Here is a 23,484-nt window from a genome sequence, read left to right as displayed (position 1 = left end):
GTCAAATCTCAGCAGGGTGTAGTGGAGGGTTTTGTTGCTACTCAAGTATTTACTGCTTGTTGGTCAAATTCAGCTCAGGATGACCAAACTTTATGCACACAAGTTTATACGTCTAACACACAAAACAGGTTATATATTTACTAATCAGACAGAAATGAATCTTCATAATCCTTAACCCTTCGCTCTGGTGTATAATCCAGTATGAACTGAACATTTCTGGTGTGAAGGAGTCAGAAAATAAAGAGCAGCACTGACTGGAAGGTCATTTGGAAATCTTTTATTACAGTTAAGCACATTACAAAATGACTAATTTCTTCCAATGATTTAGTACCGAGTATGAGATCAACTTCATGACTAGCAGACGAGCATGTAGTAAAAACCAGTAACAAAAAGGATTTCAAAAATAATAATAATAATGAAAGAAGAATAGGTGTTCAAGTCAGGGTTAGTACTGCATCTCTCTAACAAGGCATGAGAATCGTCCGGTCTAACAACTAGACAGATATACGGAAAAAAAAAGGTGTGTGTAGGAAGAGATCAAGAGGATATGGATTGAACTGGGGTGTCAGTTTCAGCCTGAATCTGCTTTTTCTTCTCTTTTTCATTTTGTGCAACTCAACCACACAGCACAGGCACTTGAGCTTCCCGTAAAACACAAACAAAAACAAAAAAACATTAGCTAGTTAGTTAAAAGATTTACTTTGGCAATTGTTTCTTGCTAACTCAAATAGAAATGTTTCTACTTTTAGTACATAAGGAATAAATTTGAACTGTATGTGGGTTTGGTCACGAATTTAAGACGTCTTGATTCGAATCACCATGGAATAAGAGTAAATGTCTAGGATTCGTCTGGAATAAGAACAGCAGCTAATTCTGGATTTTAAATGAAGTATTAGTGGGTTTATGAGCAGAAGAGGATGGTTAGAAAAAAATAAATAAATAAAAGAAGTCAAAAGTGTTTTTGCATTGTAGAACTGATAATAGATGGCGTGTTATTAAGAAGTAAGCCATGGATTTGTGGTATGATCTCTAAATGTTGAACCTCCGAAGTTTTCAAACGACCTGCATGAGTGAAATGACTAAAACGCTACAGACGAAACTGTGAGGCAAACACGAGTAAAATGAGGAACACTGGTACGCTGAACTAACTCGAAGCCTCCGAGCCGTCGATCTGTTGCACCTTGAGCAAAAGGTCAATCTGTCAGATATAGTGCAATAGACTAAAATGAGCTGTCGAGAAAACACACACAGCTTGACACACACCATAACAAACACACAACAGCACAAGACGACACGAGTAAAAGTATGAGTGTGCTTCAGTGATCCATCACTCAGCTGTCAGTCAAACGCTCATGATTTTAAAAAAAAATTAAAAAAAAACACAGACACAAAAGGGAGCCAGCAGCTATCATACTTATAATATATAGAAGTATAATTAGTACAACTTTGAGTTACACATCTACACCCTCCACCACCGCTCAGATGCTTTCTATGGAGTGTATCATTTTTATTTATTTTTTTTGGTTTTTAAATATCAAAAGTTATATCAGAAGCATTAACCATACTACATCTAACTCCCTCTAAACCCCGAATAAAATCTACAGCAGATTCATTACATCCTCATTATTTACTCGACACCGAGTCGCTACGATTCATTACGCACGAGCCATCGCAACTTCGAGAAATTATTATCTTTTCATACATATATAATATATATATGCTTATGATTTCACTAACCCATGTCATTTCTGTGTCTTTTTTGTAATATTCCTTTTAAAAAATTCAGTAGTAAATTAAAGTACAACTCTATGGTCAGGATGATCAACAGTAGTTTAACCGGGCAGCGAGCGACATCCGTTCTCCTGTCCGTCTGCATCCAACGATGACCGAGCGACGTGAATCAGCGACACATCTGGGGCAGCCAATCATAATTCACATTAAATCATCCATCACTCCCCTACAACCAAAATTATAATGTCTTTTTTTTTATGTAAAAGAGTATAATAAATTCTATTCATATTTTTCCAGCTCTGCTCAGTTCACTCATAGATCAGCTCTGTTTGCTTATATACAATAAAGTGATGCGGAAATACAGCTAAATAAATTAACGTATCATCACATGACGAGCTCCAGGTCAGTTGAGCGCTGTGTCTCGTGCTGTCGGTTTTATACATGTGCTTGGTGAATATGAGAAATGTGCTTTTTTTTTGTCTCTGTGTAAAACTGTAATAGCCATGAGAAGGCTTGATTTGTGCTTAGATCCATTCCTGTGTACACACTGTTGATCATCGTTCATCCCTTCTGTCTGTCACTCCTGGGATCTTTCCAGGCTTGCTAACAGCTCGGTGTAATTTTGCCTGCATGTGTTTGAGTCAGATGCTGTCGACGAAGCTGCCGGGAAAGAGGCCCGTCCTGCCGTTCCTCTGGAGCGTGCCTTTGAACCAGCCGTCCTCACGCTTCTTGTGCACGAACACGATGTCGCCCTCCTTCAGCTCCAGCTCAGCCTCGCTCTGTGGAGGGTACGACACCACCACACGGTACCTGCACGGGAAAAGCCAACAGCATACAGCTTAACATCACGTCTTCAAGCATCTGTAACAGAGTGAAGCATCTGGGCTAAATGCCTCTCGAAAATTAACACTCAAAGAAAAACTACAGGAGGTGCTGCCTAAAAATATCTACCTCCGCTTCAGAAAGAAAAGATGCCAAGACACGATTAACTTTCCAGCACAAACTGCATGGCATAGACTGGACCGGTTTGGACCAGTTTGATCCATGCAGCATGAGCCACAAAAAGTGTTTTGACCTTCTGTGTGTAAGAAGAAGGAGGGGAAAGATGAGAAGGAAGAAGGAGGATGGATAATAAAAAGATGTAGGAGAAGGTCGAGGGTGAAAAAGGAAGAAGGAGAAATAAAAGGAGGAAGGAAGAATAATAATCAGACAGAGGAAGAAAGAAGGAAGGAGGAAGAATGCCTTGTGATTCGAATTTCCTTGCCAGCTTTCATTGCTTTTGTCCAAAAATTTAAATAAATAAATGAATAAATTAAAAAAAAAAAAAGTACCATGTTGACGTTACTGTACCTCTCGCACACTATTGGCCGTCCATCGTGCTGCACAGACAGGAGAGAGGAGCACGGTTGCCGTGGTGGCGGTGCAATAGGAGCAGAGTTTTCCTGACAGCCAGTCCTGCGTGCAGTCTCACTATTTGATGATGACGATGATGAAGGTGCAGGTGAGTCTGATTCCATGGGACAGGGTCCAGTCCTGCAATGGTTTCCACTGGCTGCTGCTGTTGGATTGGACAGGGGCTGTTCAGGTGCCATGGCTCCTTGAGGCATGTCCGCGGCAGCGGCTTGCTCTGCCTCCAGAGTTGGAGATGAGGGTGGAGATGGGCGGAGCTTCTTTTTATTGGACAACAGCTTCAACAAGCCTTTCTTCTCCCTCTGAAATACCAAGAGAATGTGAGTTAAAGACAGAACGACAAGAGACAGAAGCTGAAATGTTTTCATGTATGTTTGGGGGTGGGGGTGGGGGGGTTTGGGGACGACTTCACTTATCAAACTCTCACTCATTTTTTTCACCCTCACAGTTTCAGGATCCAAAAGTGTCTTGAATGTCGTTAAATCCTGACACTGTAAACACTCACTGACAAGGCTGATTTTTATACTCCAGCTGATTTATATCCTCCATCAACCAACCTGATTGGTCAGGAGATCACACATTTTGGGGGCAAAAATGATCGTGGTGTCGAAAAAAATTGGAATGCATGTACTTGCGGAAGAGAAAAGGCGGCAAGTTGGAAAGTAAATGTCCAAAAGATCCAAATTAACTCAGTAAGAGCATGTACATGGTTTACTATTAAATTAGTATCCAATCATTACTACTGATACCAAGATACTATTTTATTTCTCACTGAAGGAAACACACTGTAAACGTGTCCTCGGGTGCAGCTTTTAATAGTCAGCCAGCCTGCAAGTTCTTCAGTATCTCCGTGAAGTTCTACTGCTTTATGAACCTCGACTGCATTTCTTATGAGGTAGAAGCTGATAAAAAAATGTGAGCTATGCCCGACATCTCTGATTGCAGGAAAAACAAAAAAGGAATTGAAAGGATAGGAGAGGTACCAGTCTGGGAAATCACGGCTGTTGAGGAGGTTCCTGGCTGATAGACAACGAAACCTTCAGGGCCATTAAACTGGTTGGTCAAAAGGTGTTTTCTAATCTTTAGAAAATATCTTAAGATATTTGCAGCTTTGCAGATCCAGCTGAAGGTCAAGGTTTATATTAGCAAGCTCTTTCTAATGCGTTATAGTTTCTTAATTTATTATTAGAGGCTTAAGTTAGACAGGAACATTTATGAGCCTCCAGAGTCAGAGCTTATCTTTAAGTAGGTTTTGTGAAGGGTTTTTTGGTTTTTCAAGAACATCATGTATTTTTGTGTCTTATTATTTGAGAGAGAGAGAGAGAGAGAGAGAGAGAATCGAAATGACCGTCTATAACTGCTCTCCTGTGAGAAGATACATGAAGTTCTGCAGACGTTCCACAGCATTAAACCCACAGTAAGCTTTTTTTGTTAATAAAATAATGATAGCGTTGTTTATTTCCGTCTAACGCCCCCAGTATCTGTTTCCTTCCCTTAATGCTAATATTCGAGCAGCTCTTATAATTTGAAGCAGATACGCGCACAGCCAAGCGATACAACCGACACAAAAACAACATGTTTGCAAGAACATAGAAGCTTAGGGTTGGTTTTCTAGGCAGTTTTCACAGCATGTTATTTGATTCAGCATTTTAACTCACAGATTCCAGGCAGGCAGATGTTTTATGCTGTTAAGTATCCTCAGGCTTCCATTAAGAGGGTGTTCACACCCTGCACCGCACAACATCTCTTTCAGATTCGAGTCATTAAAGACTAGATAATTAGCTAATTAAAGACAGTAAATGAACACACACACACACACACACACACACACACACACACACACACACACACACACACACACTCCACAGTGATGTCTAGATCACTATTCCTAACTTTTCACAATCAGCAAATCTCTTGGATCTAACTGTGAAGCCTCACCTTGTCTAGTTTACAAGCAGGAGCCTGATTTGCTGCTGTGGCACCGAGAGGCTTGGTGTTGCCGGGAGCGACCGGGAGCGACACCATGGCGGTGGGTCTCATGCCATCGACCTCCAGAGAAGCAGCGCTGATGTTGGGTGGGGTAAGTGAGGCAGCAGCGCAGCCCATAGCCACTCCCATTCTGCTTGACGCAGGGTTGGAGGCGGAGCTACTGCCAGGTGCTGGCTGCGGACACACAGCAAGGTGAGTCAGGAAAGCCATGGCGTTCTGGGACTGGATTGGCGTTACGGCTGCAGTAGGGCGGTCCTGATTGTGGCACACGGCTAAACGTACGTCAAAAGAAAAGGACACCGTGTCATCTCTGTACGTCAGCTCAAAGGTTTTCAGCTATAAAATGAAAGTAAAGTGATATCTTACCGGTCCTCACAGCATTGCGTGCCTGGTTCACCGTCATCTGTGACGTCACATGCATGAGCACTTTTGGATGCTGACCAGGTGGCATATGGGCCGCCGTGACTACAGCTGCGGGGATGGGGCTTGAAGGGGTGTGGCCTGTGCAAACAGGAAGGGGCTTGTTGGGGTCAATGCCAGCCAGAGCCACTCCAATGGGAGAGGAGGAGGAGCTGACAACGGTGACGCCACGTCCGGCCTGCGAGGACATCGCTAGAGGTACTTTGGGCTGACTGCTGCTTGCGACCGTTCTAAAAAAAAAAAAAATACAACAAATAGAATCCTTTAAAAAATAACTAAATGAATATGAAGGAAGGCTTTGTGTGTGTGTCTGTGTTTGTGGTACCTACCTGCTAACAGGACTCATGTAGTTGCCGGGGAAAACTCCGATCTTGCCGGTGTGCATGGACGTTCCTTTAAACCAGCCGTCCTGACAGCGCTCCAGCACCAGGAACATCTCGCCCTTTCTTAGCTCCAGCTCGTCATCCTTACGGGGTGTGTATGGGAACATCGCAACATACCTGAGTCCCACAGTGAACATACACAAATCATTTAATCACCATCTCTGTGAAGCATCGCATTACAAATCACCGAACGCAGGAACATTTTGTAAGGTCAAGTTGAAATACCAGAACAAATCACTTTAAACGACATCATTTAAAGTGAGGGGTCACAAGAAAGTGCAGGATCATGAGGTTATTGAATCCGTAATAGTCGAGTGTGTCCTTAGGTAGTGAGAGCGATGCTGGAGAAAGAGGTGAAAGGTCAGGGGGGTAAATTCAGTGTCAGACTGCGGGATGGGACCCGAGAGACAAATTGCTTATGTGATATTCCACCCTTTCCCCCAGCAAGAGCTGACCTCTGAACTTTCACCTGTGCTTAGGGAACGTTATATGGAGGGAGGTCAAGCCGAGGCAGAAATCTCACGCGCGTAGCAAATGAGAAACATGTACAGCCACAGATTTACCGCAGGTATGTGTGCTGCTTTGACACTTACACAGTCGGTCTCTGGCGTCCACTCTGGTCGCTTGCAGTGGGGGACGGCCTCTGCCCCGCGGCCAGCGACGCCGCCGCACCCACAGAGGTGGATTGTGGAGGAGGAGGGGGAGGAGGCGGCAAAGTGTCCTGATAAAAATGAGCAAACGACAACGATAAATTGTCTAATGTTCATTTATCCATCCATCTTTCTATCCATTCATTCACTCATTCATTCCTTCGTCCTGCTTAGGTTCGTCGCTGCTCAAAACAAATTCCTCATACATCAATTTTCAAAACCACAGACACAAACCACATCTATTCTCTGATTACCTTTAACACTAACCGCTTACCTTCCCGATGTGCTGACTGGAAAACCTTAATGCGATAAGAACACTGGGTTTAAAATAAAGTACTGCAATGCTACAACTCTTAACCGTAACCATTCTCCAACACTGAAATTGAAGAGATGCAAGAAAGTCCATGGCACAGAACACACACAGGCGTCACAGCCTCATCCATCACTAAGACATGAGTGTGTGGTCTAAGGCCAAGAGAGCACAGAAGTGGGGAAAGGATGGAGGGGTCTTAGTGTCAGATGACACACTGGACTTGCTCCTCTTTTGCAGTTTCTTCTAGTGTGTGTGTGTGTGTGTGTGTGTGCGTGTGTGTGCGTGCGCGAGAGAGAATGTTTGAGAACGAATGTGCTTGAACTAATTATCTCAGTTCAAGCATAAGCTATACACCACACACACACAGTCTGACGCAGTCATCAGTCGCAAACACACACAGTGACTCACACACACACCGTCTCTCACACAGTGTCTCACACACACCGTCTCTCTCGTGCACTCAGTGATTCTGACTCATGAATCTGAAATAAAAATGACACCCAGATATATATTTTGTTACAATTTATGCACTTTATAATCATCTTTATGCACTTCAAAACATCATGGAAAGTTGGTCATGTGACCGACATAGATCTTAACCCCAGAGTGGCCCTGCAGCTGCGACTATACACCACCAAACACTTCTCAAATCACGATTACTTCCCCAACACCAGAATCGCCTAACCCTAACCCTCTGTCATCCACTTTCAGAGATGTGACTACAAAGTGTTGGAACTGACCACAGGGATGGAGGCGTAGCTGGTCTCTGGAGGAAAAGTGAAGACCGTGGCCGTCGTTACAGGACTGCTTGGTGGTGGTGTGACAATGAGGCCTGTTGTGCAAATGTGAACCTGGATGAAAAAAAGAGAGAGAGAGGGAAAGACAGGAACGTTAATTAACCAGAACTAACCTGCAGATACACTGAGACTCAAGAAAAAAAAAAATCAAGGGAATGTCTCAGATGCTTGTAAAGCAGACAGGACAAGTCTGAACGCGACGGCTGTAAAGAAAAACAGAACTCAATCCTAAAGAGACGCATCTGTCTTCACCTTTTTTTTTTTTGTTGTTTTTTTGCCTGCATAGAAGCCCGTCTATGCATACATGCTTTGCACTCGTGAACAATTCCACCTGAACTGAACACGACTAACAGAGTTGACCTGAAAATGTCAGAACCAATGAGAACATGTCTTGGCGGTGGGAGAAGCGAATGACACGGTGGCCCCACTGGAGCTGTTCGAGAGCTAATTATTGTCTGGATGAAGTTACGCAAAAGGTGAATCTGTGTGAGGCAAGTCACGGTTTCTATTTAAAGGGAAAAAAAAAAAACAAGAACAGGACCTCAGATCAGACATGAAGTCCTGACCTCTGCAGGCAGATGTTAACAAATGTTTCCAGATGTTTGCAGTATAGCACAAATTCGGGTGTGAACTAATGGTACATTCGGCAAGTGAAATCTCCAAATGATTCAGTTGTCCAATTATTCAGGTCCAATTAATTAGACTATGAAGTGGCAATTAATACAATTTAGTGCATTATTACAGACTATGGAGTCTCTGGGAAGAACGACTCCACACTTCTGAATATAGTCGTGATCTTTATCCTCGGCTGACGTTCGAAGTTCCAGCTCGCGTCATCACTTTTGCTTAATGACGTATTTCAATGCGAGGTGGTGGAGTTAAGAATTAGACAACAGTCACATCATTGCTTGAAAATACTCTGCAGAAGACGAATGGAGAAGAGAACGATGAAGCATGTTACATTTAGTAAAACATATCAAATTTGAGAGACGTGGGGAATAAAGTAAACCGCTGGGAACCTGCTGGTCTGCCAGGTCACTGTGACTGAAACCCTGTATATGGATATGTAACTTGATTATACTGGGCGAGTCATTTGGTCATAAAGTTGTGAAGTTAGACTGAAATTCCAGCACAGGGAAAAAATTTTCTTCACATATCCCAGCTTGTTTAGATGTTATGAAGAATGACGCAAATCCTGAAGCCTTGAACCTTGAAGATCAAGCTTGGCAATGCTGGTGCTTGAACCACCATCCCTTGGATCAGAACCCTTGAATTGGGGGAAGTCATGGCCTAATGGTTAGAGAGTTTGTCTCCAAACCCTAAGGTTGTGGGTTCGAGTCTCGGGCCGTCAATACCACGACTGATGTGGTACCGATCCCCCCAACTGCTCCCTGGGCGCCGCAGCATAAATGGCTGCCCACTGCTCCGGGTGTGTGTTCATGGTGTGTATGTGTTCACTGAGGTGTGTGTGCACTTTGGATGGTTTAAATGCAGAGAGCAAATTCTGAGTATGGGTCACCGTATTTAGCTGTATGTCACGTCACTTTGAAAGAGTTGCCACTTGTCCAAGTTCCTGGAGATACAATACAATATCAGGTGGACGCATTGAGTGGATGAAGCGAGCCCCTCTTCTAGCTCATGTCCTTACACAGAGAACATATCTGATATTAAAGTGGAGAGAACAGATTCTGCTCTGCTGGCACACAGGTTCAGCTGCATCGTCCTCTGTCTTTCCCGATCTGTCCGACACTGTACGCATTTTACAGCTCCGTGCGGTGAATAACGCCTTTCTGACACGCGAGATAGTTGTACACAAGTGCAGCTGCTGAAACGATTAATAGTTAAAGTGCATCCGCTCGTTCAGCCTCGACGAGGTATTACATTTTCTTTTGAAATTTATTAAAGTCATTAAGATCACGATCAGACTACTTCTCCTCTGCACATTATTCCCTTACTCAATGCTTAATGCCTAAATGCTGCCCTCCGTTTAATATTAAAGTAATTCAATTACTTCTCTTTCTCTCTTACCGCTTAGAATTCATGGCCGAATGAAACACTTTGCCATTTTGTGTTTTAAATTAAAATAATAATTTTTCATTCAAAGTTACATTTGTCATACTGTAGAAGTTATAAGTATTGGCACCCTCACTTTCTTGACATTGATAAAACTCCACACACAAAAAACAGAACGTCTTTTAATCCTCCGTTCATATTACAAGTCTCTGCAAATCAGCTGTTACTATAGAAACTACAAACAAGTGCTTTAATATCCACCTGTGAATTGCTGCCGTTATAAATAATGATACGACTGATGTCACATTATAACGTTAATCCAACGGAAATAAAAAAAAGAGAATGTCTTTTTCACCAAGGAAGGTGTGGAGTGTTGGTTTGTTTGGGGTGTTTGGTTTGTGCCACCCCCCTCAGTTCAAGCGGTTTAAATCCTTCGTGAACGGATTTCCGAGTCATAGTTCTGTCAAGGCTTGTCCTTACAGCTGAACAGCTTTTGATGTCAAACATCATAAATCCATGGCTTCATCAAAACAAATACACTTGTTGGACAGAGGGCTCAACGTTATCCATGACACGTAGTCGTCGACTCTGTTTCTGAAACCCTGATTGTGTCTTTTTTAGGAGGCTTCTTTTATTTCTTTTCAGCATGTGCTTGCCTTGTGCACATTAGACCGGTAACATTAGCTTACCTGCTATTGAAGCAGAAGAGAATAAAAACACTTGTGGAGGGTGTTATACTGGACAGACATTTCATAGCCAGAACAATAAGCCACGTAAACACGACAGTGGTAACCAATGCTACAAAAAAAAATAGCAACAGCAAACAAACAGAACTAGGACAAAATAAAAGCAGCATCATAGTGTTACACATGCATCAATCTGTCAGCAGAAAAGGTGGAAGAGAAATTCCACACCAGTCGTAAGCAGTAACGAAAACAAAAGGGAGAATACTGAAAATCTCAGGAGACTCGGCGAGAACAGTAAAGCAGAGGAAGTTCCAGTTAAGTCTCGCCTGGAAGGTGAAGCGAAGGTTTAAAATGCAGATTTGCACGAGGGCCAAAAAGAGGAGTCAACAGGGACACGAGTGAAGTAATAATTCTACAGAAAAGTATAACAATCCGCCAGATCCGTTTTAAATTAGATTCGCTTTCTTTCTCTCGCTCTCACGGTACACTGGAAGTTGTTTTGCGATGATTCAGCATATTATATAGCTGCCTGGAGAGCGCATCAATCACAGACACCTTATCTTTTTAATTTTGTTCCCTTGGTCCAGAATTATCTGCAGCTCGCCAACTGCCTGACCTGAAAGCACCTCTTTTTTTTGCCTGCATGTTCGGATGAGTAATGAATCGTGTGTGACCGTGATGAGGTCGAGTTAAAGTTGAGAGATTGGTTATTTACACAGGGAAGTGTGTGTGCGCGCGTGTGTGTTCTGAAATGTGTGCAGAGGCAATGCTGAGATTTAGACTATGCTTTCTGGTATGCAAGACGCGAATGAAACTGACTACAGCTTTAATGCTTTCAGCACTTCCGAGCGCAGAGGGGGATGAGCACTGGGGGAAATTTACTCTCCGAAACGAAAGTGTCCGAACTGCCCACTCACTTCCTCTGTGACTGAACAGCCGAAACACACCCAGGGGAGAGGAGAGGAGAGAGAGGCGGGGGTGAAGCTGGTGGTAGATTTGTACGCTTTTCCTAATGTTTCACTCATTGCTGTTTCCCCAACCACAGGCGAGTGTAAAGGATAACTCGTACATATGGGGGCAGATTTGAGCAAAACCACTGCATCTGTTTCAAACTGCTGATTAATAAACCATCACAGGCCAGTCGGAAGAAAGTGCTATCTGCCCTCTTCCTCATACATGAGGGAGGGAGGAAGGAAAGAAAGAAGTCTCTCAGACTCCAAGGGATACCAATCATCAAGGCACTGTCTACACAATAAAAGTGCATAACCTGTGTTTATCTGTAAACAGTGGATGTAAATACACAATACAATATTTTATTGAGCTCAATGCTCAAGTGTCAATAGTAATATTACAAGCTGGTATTAGAAGCTGGAATGGGAACTGACCAAAAAAAAGCAAGCACACGATTTATAACAATTATGAAAAAAAAATATCGGCCCACTTTAAAAAGCACTCAATGTTTATAGTTGGTTATACATGTTAGGTGCGTAATAATGCATCATAACACTTTATAATGATGCACAGGTCATTACAGAGAGACACATGAATAGTGGCGCTTGCTTAACATGAAGGCAGAATTAAAGCTTTATTAAAGTTTATAAAAATGTACCTTGATGGCTAGTTTTAAAATAAGGTTAAAGCTTCAGGATTTTAAAGGAGTAGAGATCGCAGTAATGAAAGAAACTGCTTCGATTTCACATCATAACGCTGTGGAGAGTCCAAACGGTTGGCTGCACATCACACATCCTCTGCCAAAAAGCAATTCCTGAAGGGAGTTAAAAGACGGACAAATTCATATTAGAAGAATGAGATCCTCCTCTTTCACTCCCTTTATCTCATAACCCCTGGTCTCCTTGCCTCAGATGCAGCCTCTTCTCTGCTTTAACACTCCTCCCGAATCCCATGTCCTCGTATCGTTTGCTAAGGGTTTGATTTCCGCTCAGGATTTTGGTTTAAAGTAGAAGTGAAAAGAGTAAAAGAACTCGGCGAGCGATGGATGGGTCACATCCGGCGAGCTGCATGATGTAATCCCATGACATAAACCTGGAAAGCGTAACACGGTATCAGAGAATTAGAAGTGCGATGTGTGTTTCGTGTTACAAGCATGAATGCACTTTTGTGGGATTTGGATCGTGTAGTTAATTATTAGCATTGAAACAAGCAGACAGGAATGTTTGAAAAAGACTTGATTACAGCCTGTTAAAATGAGAGGGAGTGTGACGGAGAGAAGGATTGCGTGACAGAAGGCTCCTACTGCTTTATGACTTCTTTATTCGGGAACAAAAAGACAATGACAACGAGCAGCATCGCCCAGACGGTTTGCTGATTTCAGGGGAGATTCGAGACTGGCACCAGGCGTCTGTCTGTCAGTCAGACGGAGAGCGGCGACGCGGACTAAACCGAATTAATTACAGCGAAGCCTGTGGAACGAGTCGGCTGTCAGTAAAGGAGAGGTGGAGGAAGGAAAAAACAAGGGATAGCAGGATGTGAAACGGACAGAAAGGCGGGGGGGGGGGGTATAGAGAAAAATGGAAGGATATAAACAGACAGAACTAAAGAGAGAGAGAGAGAGATCAGAGCAGAGGGCCTCGGGCTAACGGTTCGTGTTCAGAGATTCGTGCTGAAAGTGTTTACTGCAGCATCGTGAACAGACAAACAACAAAACAGCGCTGGCGTTACTAAAAAAGAGTCTAATTATAGACAAAAACACAAAGGAAACCGAGCTAGTGTGTCATCAGGCTCAGAAAGGAGCAGAGTTTACACGAAACAGAGAGGTAGGATTTACAATAAGCAGACAAACACGCTGTAAAACTCTACGTGCCTATAAAGCAGAAGCTGCACAGAAACTCGATCGCCAATTTAAACAGGGTGGGACGATACACTCGTTTGTAATCCTAGTAAAATAATAATGCGTGTTATTGTTACCAGACCCAACTTCTTATATTCTGAGAAACATTCCCTCCAGCATTTGGCCACGATATCTGAAGGAGCTTGTTAAAAATTACCACAGATTTGAGCCGAGACGACGTGCGGTGTGACGTCATCTTCAGGTCTTAAATCAGACAAAGACTGGTAAGAGTTTAGAACAAACTAAAAGTTTTGTAGGCCAAATTTTGACTGACACCAATGTGTTGATGGGGAGTTTATCATTTCTTCTTATTCATTTGTACAACAAAAATACTCTAAAAGAATAAGAAAGAATAAAAAGAATGAATGAAAGAAAGAAAAAGAAAGAAAGAAAAGATAAAATAAAATAAAAAAGAAAGATAGATTAGCTGTATAAAACTATTAAATAAAGACTATATTATGAAAATGCCCTTGCTTTGATCTTTGTTGTGAAATATTATCAGTTCCTCTGCTGGTTACAAAAATAACTAGAAATAAATTCTTACTAACATTTAACTAACCAATCTTCAGATATCACGACAAGGAGCTTCACAGACAAACAACCTGAACGCATAAAGAACACTTTACAGTTCGAGTTAATGTTGCAAAACCACCTTAGTTGACTTCTACAAATTTTCCTATAAGCTTCTTTTAATACTTTAATAAGACAAAACAATAACAACAAGAAATTTCACAGCTACCAGAACCTGTTATTGCAGCTGGCTCCACTGCAACCAATCAGAATTGAGCATGTTCGTGTTAATGGACTGAAAGTAGAACATATTTATAGCTTTTTTTAACCACCACATCGTTCCTGCCTACACCTACAATAATCCTAAGCTTGCAAATGAAACTTAAAGTCTGCACCATAATTACTGGATTGCTTAAATATCTCTACGGAATCAGATTTCCCATGTCGACACGGCGACACGGTTCGTCTCCACAGATGAAGTAACAGAGCACACAGACACTTCCTCATTCCACTGGCACTGACGCCGTTCAGAATGCTGAATAAGGATCGGTGTTCTCCCGGCTCCGGCTCGGACTTTCCCGCCGCCAAAGGCTTTCAGATCAGACAGAAACCTGAGAGACTCCAAATCCGTCTCAGTAGACGAGAGGTGACCCATCTGTCCTTCTTGCGGATTAGGAAATGCCAAAAAGGACTAACGTAAGTCTCATAAGATTCAAAGCGGATGAACTTTTACCACCCTGAAGTTAATTGTGCCAAGGATGAGATGAGCATCATGTATTACAGAGAGAATCATCCATCGAGAAGACTCACTGACCGACACTGGAGACTCGCGTCAACTCATCACTTGTCTCCTTAAGGATAGATATTCTTCTTGGTTAAACACACACACTGGCACAGACACACACACACAGGCACAGACACACACACACAGGCACAGACACACACACACACACACACATACACACACAGGCACACACAGGCACAGGCACAGACACACACAGGCACAGACACACACAGGCACAGACACACACACAGACACACACAGACACAGACACAGACACAGACACACACACTGGCACAGACACACACTGGCACAGACACACACTGGCACAGACACACACTGGCACAGACACACACTGGCACAGACACACACTGGCACAGACACACACTGGCACAGACACGCATACAAATGCTTTGTTCTACAAAATGCCACTCAATTTTATTTGCTTAGCACTTTTCACAGTGCACATTGTTTAAAAGCAAACTTCACAGAAATATCGATTCACGGTAAAAATGCAATTTTAAATTCACACTTTTTTTTTTTACTATTAAATTCAATTTCATGTTATAGCTTTGTTTTATAAAACCATCTCGAGGCTTCCTGCAGCAAGGTTACTAGATGTCACCACGCCTGTCTCTCAGATATCAGTGCAGAAAGCTGACTGTCATCCCGTCATTACTCCTGTAACCTCAAAAACGATTTATTCAGGCAGCAAAGTCGAAAGCTGTCATCCATCCACGATTTCAATTTCCAGAGACGCGTAAAGTGGCACGTTGCAGACAGAAGGAAGTCGGTACGGTTAAACACATCGGAACGGTTTGTGTTTCATTTCTTCACTTTCACTACTAATCTTTTGAGGGCACACACACACACACACCCTTCCCTCTTCACTTTATAGACAGAAATGCATGTAACATCACAACACACATTCTTAAATGGTGCTGTGGCAACATGATGGACCTTTATTTGATACTACGGTTTATCGTCATGGTAATACACTGGTGTTTTGGAACAAGTGTTGAGTTTGAAAATGAATAAAATAAATAATTGAATAAAAAAACACGGACAGTTGCCATATTACAGGCATTTTTGCACTTATTCTTGGTTCATTTTGAGTACAAGGTCATTGTAAAGCTGTGCCTTAAAGCACCCTCCTGGTTAGAGCAATAAAAAATAAATAAATAAATAAATAAATATTCTGGATCCTGAGTGCAACAGAAACAAGATCACAAGTTCAAATCCCAACAATGCTACCGCTAGAAAATAGGCTGTGATCTCTAACAGAAAGCATCATGTAAAGAGATTGCTACTGACTGATTTCTGATTGACTGATTTCCAGTAACTAACCGATGACAGGATGACATTTGAATGAGTGCCCAAGTGACTGAGGGACTGCCAGGCTGCCTGAATAACTGACTGTGTGAGTATCATACTGACTGCCTTATAAACTGACCAACGGACTGCTTGATTAGAAGAATGCCCAAGCAACTGGCAGACTGCCCGAATTATAAACTGAACAACTTACAGCCTGAGTAACTGACTAAGGGTGCTTTCACACCTGCCTTGTTTAGTTCAGTTGAATCGTACCAGAGTTCGATTGCTCGTTTGGTGCGGTTCGTTTGGGCAGGTGAGAATGCAGCAATCGAACTCTGGTGCGCACCAAAAGCGGACCAAACAAGCGTACCGAGACCTCCTTGAAGAGGTGGTCTCGGTACGCTTTCAAACGAACTCTGGTACGGTTCGTTTGTGGTGAGAACACAGTCCGAGATCGAATAGACCTAACTGCAAAAAGTATTGCGCATTTTGGACTAAACCAGCTGCCGTAGTGGGTCCTTGGCAATATTTTCGGAAGATGAAAATGTCACAGTTTCACAAAAAGTAATGCTCGCCGCCTCCTGAAGTGTCTTGTGATGCGTCTTCGCCGTTTGCAGTGCATTAAAATTATATTTTCAAGCCGCATCCACGCTTCATTCTGAAAATTAACACTTTGCATAGAATGCTGTATACAAGAGATGTAGTAGATTACAACCACGAACATAATTGCAGCCACGAACATAATAGCAGTCGTCTCTCCATGGTGTATGCTGTATTTTCCTCTTTTTGTTTACTTCCGGAGTTTTGTTGGAATTTCCTGCACGTTTATTCTGACCAATCGAGAAGCAGTTTAGGAAATACCCTCAACGACATGTGGCCAATGAGTGATTTGGATGTTATCACATGACTGCATTTTGGTTCGTTTCAACTGGTGCGGAACAGAACGATCAGTGTGGTGTGAAAAGGAACCAAAACTGCTAAAAAGCTACAAGGTATCATTTTTTGCTTGTGGTCCGGACCAAATGAACCGAACTGTAGGTGTGAAAGCACCCTATATGACTGAGTAACTGAAACTATCCCAATCATTGCTGTCTGTGAGCTTGTGTGTGAGAAATGGGGCAGATTTTGAAAATTATGTCGATGTTACACAAAACAAGGCATGTTGCCATCTCGATGTTTCGCTTTTACCCACCTGCGAGGGGGCGCTGGAGGACAACCCCCCGCTGAGCTCTCCGATGCGTGCAGCCGCTGTCGGGTTCGATGAGCTGATGAGAACGGGTCCGCTGATCTCCATGGAGTGGCGCTGCGGTGGTGGTGCCAGGCACGGCTTATGGGACATGGTCAGCGAGGTGAACGAGTGGCGCTTCTTGCTGTTCTTTTTCTCCCCTGACACTTTTTGGGTGCCGTTGGCTTGAGGTCCAGAGGACGAGTTGGTGGAGGAGGAGGAAGAGGATGAGGAGGAGGAAGTGCCTTCGGCCGTGTCGTCTGGTGCCTTGTCGAGCTCGATCAGCTGCCGTGCGGCCGAGTTAAACTGCAAGACAGAGAAAGACAGATATTCAGAAAGTTAGAGAGCGATTTATGCAAGTGATCATTTATTGCGCAAAGCATATTGTGTCAAGATGAAGACTAGAGCAGATGAAAGCATGGCAGGATCAGAAGAGAAAGAGAAAAAGAAAGTGGGTGGAAAATGATGAATCAGACGCATATTACTGTCACTCAGCTTCGGCTTGACTCAAACGCACAGGAAGCTATGAGATCGTAGGCAGCATGGGAAAAGGGACATAAAGGATAGTATAAAAGATTTAGCTTGTGACAGAACCTTGTGACTATCACTCACACACACACACACACTCACACACACACTCACACACACACACACTCACACACACACACTCACACACACACACTCACACACACACACTCACACACACACACTCACACACACACACTCACACACACACACTCACACACACACACACACACACACACACACACACACACACACACACACACACACACACACACACACACACACACTCACACACCAATCACCTGGGCAACAAACTCCCAACTGAATAAAAGCAGCCAATCAGATGTAGAACCGTATGAGAATGTTGAGTTCACCTGTATGTCCTGCAGCACATACATCCTCACGATGCTAACAATCGTGTTGGTACACGTAGAGACGCTAAACAGCAATGTTGAAGTTCAAGGCATGTGTATATGTGCCACAGACTATTTTCTTCATCAAATACTTATGCATTACCCTGTAAGTGAAAGTGACGTGACATACGGCCAAGTATGGTGACCCATTTATTCTCTGCATTTAACCCCTCCAAAGTGCACACACACAGCAGTGAACACACACCGTGAACACACACCCGGAGCAGTGGGCAGCCATTTTTATGCTGCGGCGCCCGGGGAGCAGTTGGGGGGTTCGGTGCCTCGCTCAAGGGCACCTCAGTCGTGGCCGGCCCGAGACTCGAACCCATAACCTTTGGGTTACGAGTCAGACTCTCTAACCTTTAGGCCACGAGTGCCCCATTATACTTTTATTTGGTTAAAGGGTGGAAATCAGTCAAGGCCAATGAATATAGCATAGTGGATTAATCATTGCATCCAAAAAGTGTCTGAATGGAAAAAGAAAAAAAAATTTGGTGCCTTTATTCAACAAGGAAACAAGGCGAGGTCCACAGAACATTTTAAACAGAATGAACATCATCTTTTAATTCTCCAGAAGTGCGGCAGAGTTAGAACAGACCTGTCAGGAAGAATGCAACTGAGACGATCCAAAAACGGTTATGAGGATACAGAAGAACTTGGAGGCGGCGATAGAAACAAAGGAGAATATCTTTCAAATGATATCACTTGAGTTTTTTTTTCTCTCTCTCCCTATTTGACACTTTGTCATAATAAAGAAACATCTGTGAAACGTAACATTAAACCTTTTGCTTGTATAAAAAAAGGCTTCTTAGGGTGTGAAAACTTTTACGGTTACCTATAACTGTTGCTATTTTTGTTAATATTTTGATATAATTAGTCTTTAATTAAAGTTGGGAAAATGTTCTAGCCATAATGATGCCATGCATTGCATCTATGTAGACACTCTATCCAGTCACTCCATCAGCCTTTAACAGGTCCACAGAGAACGAGAGGAACAACACGAATACAGCTCCCGCTCCCACCCCCACCAGCACCCCACCCCCAAACCTTTCTGTCACTCTCTTTCATACAGCCGTGTTCGTGTCTCTTCTGATGTCAGCCGAGTCTGATATTACATACACAAAAGCACTCGCTTGTTTTTGGAAACAAGCCGGCAGAGTGAAAATAGCTATGGCTTTTGTGCCCCGTGTCCCTCCACCCCCTCTTTTCTCCCTCTCCCTTTATCTCTCAATTTGCATGCGAGTGATGCTGCTGAAGACATGCTGGTGTGACAGCAGTTATTTTGGACGGTTTTCGAAGCTTATTTTAGGGCCCAGGTTAATGATGGAGAGACACACAGTATGCAGAGTAACTACTCTGGTGTCAAGAGTGTGCGAGACCCGTTTGTGGTAGTGGGTGACCGACTGCCCGACTGGGTGACCGACTGCCCGACTGGGTGGCCGACTGACTACGTGACCATCTGCCCGACTGCGCAAGTGGGTGACCGACTGCTACAGAAGGACATTTATTAAAATGTATATATCAGGAACATCAAACAATGATATTTTGAGGTCATGAGCATGCTAATTTTAGAGCAGTGACAAGAGCCCATGTACTGAAGACCGTTCTGAAACTTTAAATATTAATAGAGCAGAGGATGTGAGTGTGTGCTAAAAAGAATGATGATACAAAAGTGTGTCTGTGTTCATGAAGAATGGGGAGCTGTGAGACTCCGCCTCGTCTCCCATGACATCCTCACCAGCTGTTCTATTCAAAACCTTGGGGCTACTCTGCATCAGTCATTAGCAAAGTGACTGCTGTTTTGCCACACAAGGTTGTCACGCATCTCTATTCCCGAAGCCAGTTTTAGCGCTCTGCTATTCAGGAGCTTCAACTGACAGCACAGACGGTTTTAAAAAAAAAAAGAACGGCGTAAGTGGCCATGCTGCCGGTTATTGAAGCTGATGATGGAGATGTGATCCTGAATGCTTTTCAGTGAGTCAGCTATAACAGCCATGGATGTGTCGAATGGAACCTCAAATTAGCGGCTATGACAGAAGCATCATCTGTTTTTTCATCTGAATTTTCTTGACGATTTTTAACAATAAAAGCAGCACATTTTCTATTCATTTTAGTCGAGACCAAACCATACTAGTTTCATCAAAACACACAGGAAGTTTTTACGAATGAGAACACGTGCATCTTCATGGGCCAGATAGGCCAGTGCTGACAAACCCTCAACCCAGAAAGCAAAGCACATCATACCCTCTGGCCGTGGGATCATCACAAGATTACTATCTAACAGTTAAAATTTATGGCTTCTCCAACAAGTCAGGCCATAGAGTTAGGGGATCTCACTAGAGATTTACCATCCATATTCTCCAGAAAAATCTTGTTGAATGCGTGTGTGTTTTTAAAGCTCTGAAGAAAATCAAAATCCTCACAAGCTCACACCTAAGCTGAAACCTGCCAATCCAACAGAAGGTGCCTTACCTCTACATAAGATATGGGGAAGATGCCAATCTTATCTCCCAGCATTCCCTCAGCCCAGTTCTGGTCCACACGTCGAATTACTGTCAGAATGTCGTCCTGCACGGTAGAGAAATGACCACAGAGGGATAATTCATTTAAAATAGTGACGTTTTATTTAAAAAAGAAAATTTCAACCAACTAAACAAATAAATATATTTGTTTAAAATATCCATAACATGGATTACACATCAGTTATACTGTCTGTGGCAGAAAATACACTTCAAGCTAATTTACTCATGTTATTTGTATTAGCCACCATTTGTTATTACTATTTGATAGCAATTTAAACAACGGACAGCATCTTTCCTTACCTTTGAGAAGGGAAGGCAGTCCTTGTCCGCCTCTTTGTCCTTTAGCTCAAAGTCATACAGGGCTTTACACTGGGGCGGCGGCTGTGGAAGCGGCTTGATCACCTGCACGAAGCTGGCCGGGAAGAAGCCATGCACTCCGCCCACTTCGCCGTGGTACCAGTTCTCGTCAACCTGCCGGCGAAGGATGATGATGTCACCCTTGCTGAACTTGAGGTCGCCAGGTTCCTTGCCATCGTAGTTGTACAAGGCCTTGGCGCAGGGGAGTTGGGGTACTCCCTGCAACAGTAAGAGAGAGTCGGGTTAGTCCGATATGTCCAGAATGTTAAACAAAGCTACTCAGAGGCGTACTTAAAATGTGCTGAATGGGAAAAACAGTGTGTACGAGGTGTGTGTGTGCGTGTGCACCAGTGTTTGTGTGTAAAATACTGTTGGCTTCTATACTCCTATTATACACTCTTTACTGAAGGTTTCTTAACCGCTAACAAAGAACCATTAACTGCAATCTATAGAGGCAGTGACTCTCAGGATTCATGCAAAAAGCAGTGGGATAAATCTCTGCCTCGCTCCAAAAGACACACACACACTTAATGCCAGCGCAGATTTGTCTGACTGACTGCTTGCATTGCCTCACATTTTAGCCCCATCTGTGTTGCTTCTCTCACTGACATGCCTGCTGTCCAATAGTCCCAGAATGCTCCGGGGTTCGCCCGAGGATCCACAATGCTGTGAGCCGAGACCCATTTATCAGTGTGTGAAGACCTTTGTGGTGCTGGCCCAGTTGTCTGGAACCAGTCAAAGCTCCATTCAGCAGTGACAATGATCCACAGGCAGGGGGAAGGGAGCTCGAGTGCTTCCCCCACCACAAACTTCCTCCTCTAGGCATTAAACACAGAAGGAGTAAAATACTAAAACAACACAGCACACAGTCTCTACGACTTAAAAAACAGAGAGGGTTGGCACGACTGTACTGTTTACGACTAATGACCCACAGAAGAGCCCACGGGCGGTTTGGTGAAACTCTCGCTGCAACCAAACAGAGAAAAAGACAAGTGTTCATTCAGAAACGTTTGGCAATTTTTAAACAATAAATACTTTTCATGACCATCCAAGAAGTCCGATATCAATCTAAGCAGAGTGAAAATTATGATGCGTCTGGGTTGTACATTTTTTTTAGTCTCGCCTCTAGTTTAAGACTCTGCCAATCAACCATCATATCTCTTCCTATCCATCAAACCAGAGAGGAAAAAATGCTTCTTACTGGCTTTTTATTTCTGAATCCCTTCATCTTCCCATCTAAAGATAATAAAGATTTCTTTTCAGGCTGGTGAAGTGATATTGATGCCTGTCTGTATTACCGAAAAACCTTCATTTTAATTATACAGATTATAAAAGGTCTTGTATTTAATATGTTTACTATTAGGACCATATTATTATTGATTTTTTTTTACTAATTTGTTCTGTTATTTTTCTGGCTTTTTTCAAGGAATCCTCAGACATAGCTGTAGATATCTTGAGGGGGGAAAAAGAAGCCAGGTTAATAAATACATCCAACACCCACCTGAGATTTAATACACTACCCAATTTTATCTACACAGCATTTTTTTTTTTTTTTGGAAAATAATAACCACGATGGTACAAGGTCTTTGATAACAAACCCATAAGCTCACGGTCCAGTACCCATGTTTAATCCCTCCGCACTTCACATTTTCTCCCCCCCACCCACCAGTCAATGTTCTTCACTCTTCCTTCCCCTCAATGGGCCTCTCACAGAACCAGCTGTCAGCACATTACAGACCAAGCCACTTCTGGCAGGAAGAAGGAAGACGGGGAACCATCTAATGAAAGAATAAAGCCAGGGTGGTCTTTCTGTGCATGTGTAATCTTCTGTAACTCCTATATAAGCAGTTACAGGAAAATCAACTTCGTTTCCATTTCTCATTGTGCTACACTTCACCCGGTCCTGTTATGTTTTGTTCCATACTATTTTTTCATAATCTTGTGCTTTAAGAAACAACAACCTGTATTAGCCTCATGATCACAGCATCAAGCTCCTCAGTCAAGTTGTGTGCTCTGTCGCAGTCCCATGAGACTCTGATACCATTTTGCGATCACCTCGGGCCACTATGTACTCATAGGGTGCTGGCTAATCAGTCAGCTCCAATCTTTTTTGATAGCTAATGCAATTAGCACTCAGAGCTGTCAAAGGTGTGTCAGAAAGCACAGAGCATTCACAAACATCAACATGATGTCAACAGCTAGCTCAGAGTATCCATGAGACCGACTCGACTCGTCTCGGCTCGCCGTCCGACTAGACCGACTCAGCTCGCCGTCCGACCGACCGACACAAGGTGGGTCAGAAAGCACAGAGCATTCACAAACATCAACATGATGTCAACAGCTAGCTCAGAGTGCCCATGAGACCGACTCGACTCGACGTCCGACTGAGACCGACTCGACTCGACGTCCGACTGAGACCGACTCGACTCGACGTCCGACTGAGGCCCTGACTCGCTGACTCAGACACAAAATGACAGGCTCGTGCACACACACACACACACACACACACACAAACGACTACTAAATCCTCAGAAGACTCCGTAAGCTCATTCCCCATTTCTATTTCCGCTCACAGCCCCAGCAGAGAACAGGCTCTG

General features: G+C 43.2%; 1 protein-coding gene across 3 annotated transcripts in view; it reads right to left on the bottom strand.

Moving 5' to 3' along the window:
• Positions 1-262: 262 nt before the first annotated feature.
• sh3rf1 (SH3 domain containing ring finger 1) overlaps positions 263-23,484 on the bottom strand; it is a 38,433-nt gene continuing 15,211 nt past the window's right edge. For 2 of the 3 annotated variants that reach the window (XM_027177142.2, XM_027177143.2), the window contains 10 exons: positions 20,831-21,106; positions 20,481-20,576; positions 17,038-17,376; positions 7,637-7,747; positions 6,527-6,654; positions 5,880-6,050; positions 5,497-5,780; positions 5,080-5,402; positions 3,082-3,443; positions 263-2,541 (listed from right to left, as the gene is read on the bottom strand). In XM_027177142.2, the coding sequence (XP_027032943.2) occupies positions 2,373-2,541; positions 3,082-3,443; positions 5,080-5,402; positions 5,497-5,780; positions 5,880-6,050; positions 6,527-6,654; positions 7,637-7,747; positions 17,038-17,376; positions 20,481-20,576; positions 20,831-21,106 (2,259 nt within the window). In that variant the 3' untranslated portion in view covers positions 263-2,372. Of the gene's footprint in view, positions 2,542-3,062; positions 3,444-5,079; positions 5,403-5,496; positions 5,781-5,879; positions 6,051-6,526; positions 6,655-7,636; positions 7,748-17,037; positions 17,377-20,480; positions 20,577-20,830; positions 21,107-23,484 lie in introns of all 3 variants that reach the window. The other variant, XM_027177146.2, reaches the window with a different exon arrangement.

This window comes from Tachysurus fulvidraco, chromosome 9 (genome assembly GCF_022655615.1).
Source record: "Tachysurus fulvidraco isolate hzauxx_2018 chromosome 9, HZAU_PFXX_2.0, whole genome shotgun sequence".
NCBI lineage: Eukaryota > Metazoa > Chordata > Actinopteri > Siluriformes > Bagridae > Tachysurus > Tachysurus fulvidraco.
Note: the sequence above shows the minus strand (reverse complement) of the source record. Positions and strands in the feature narration are given on the sequence as shown.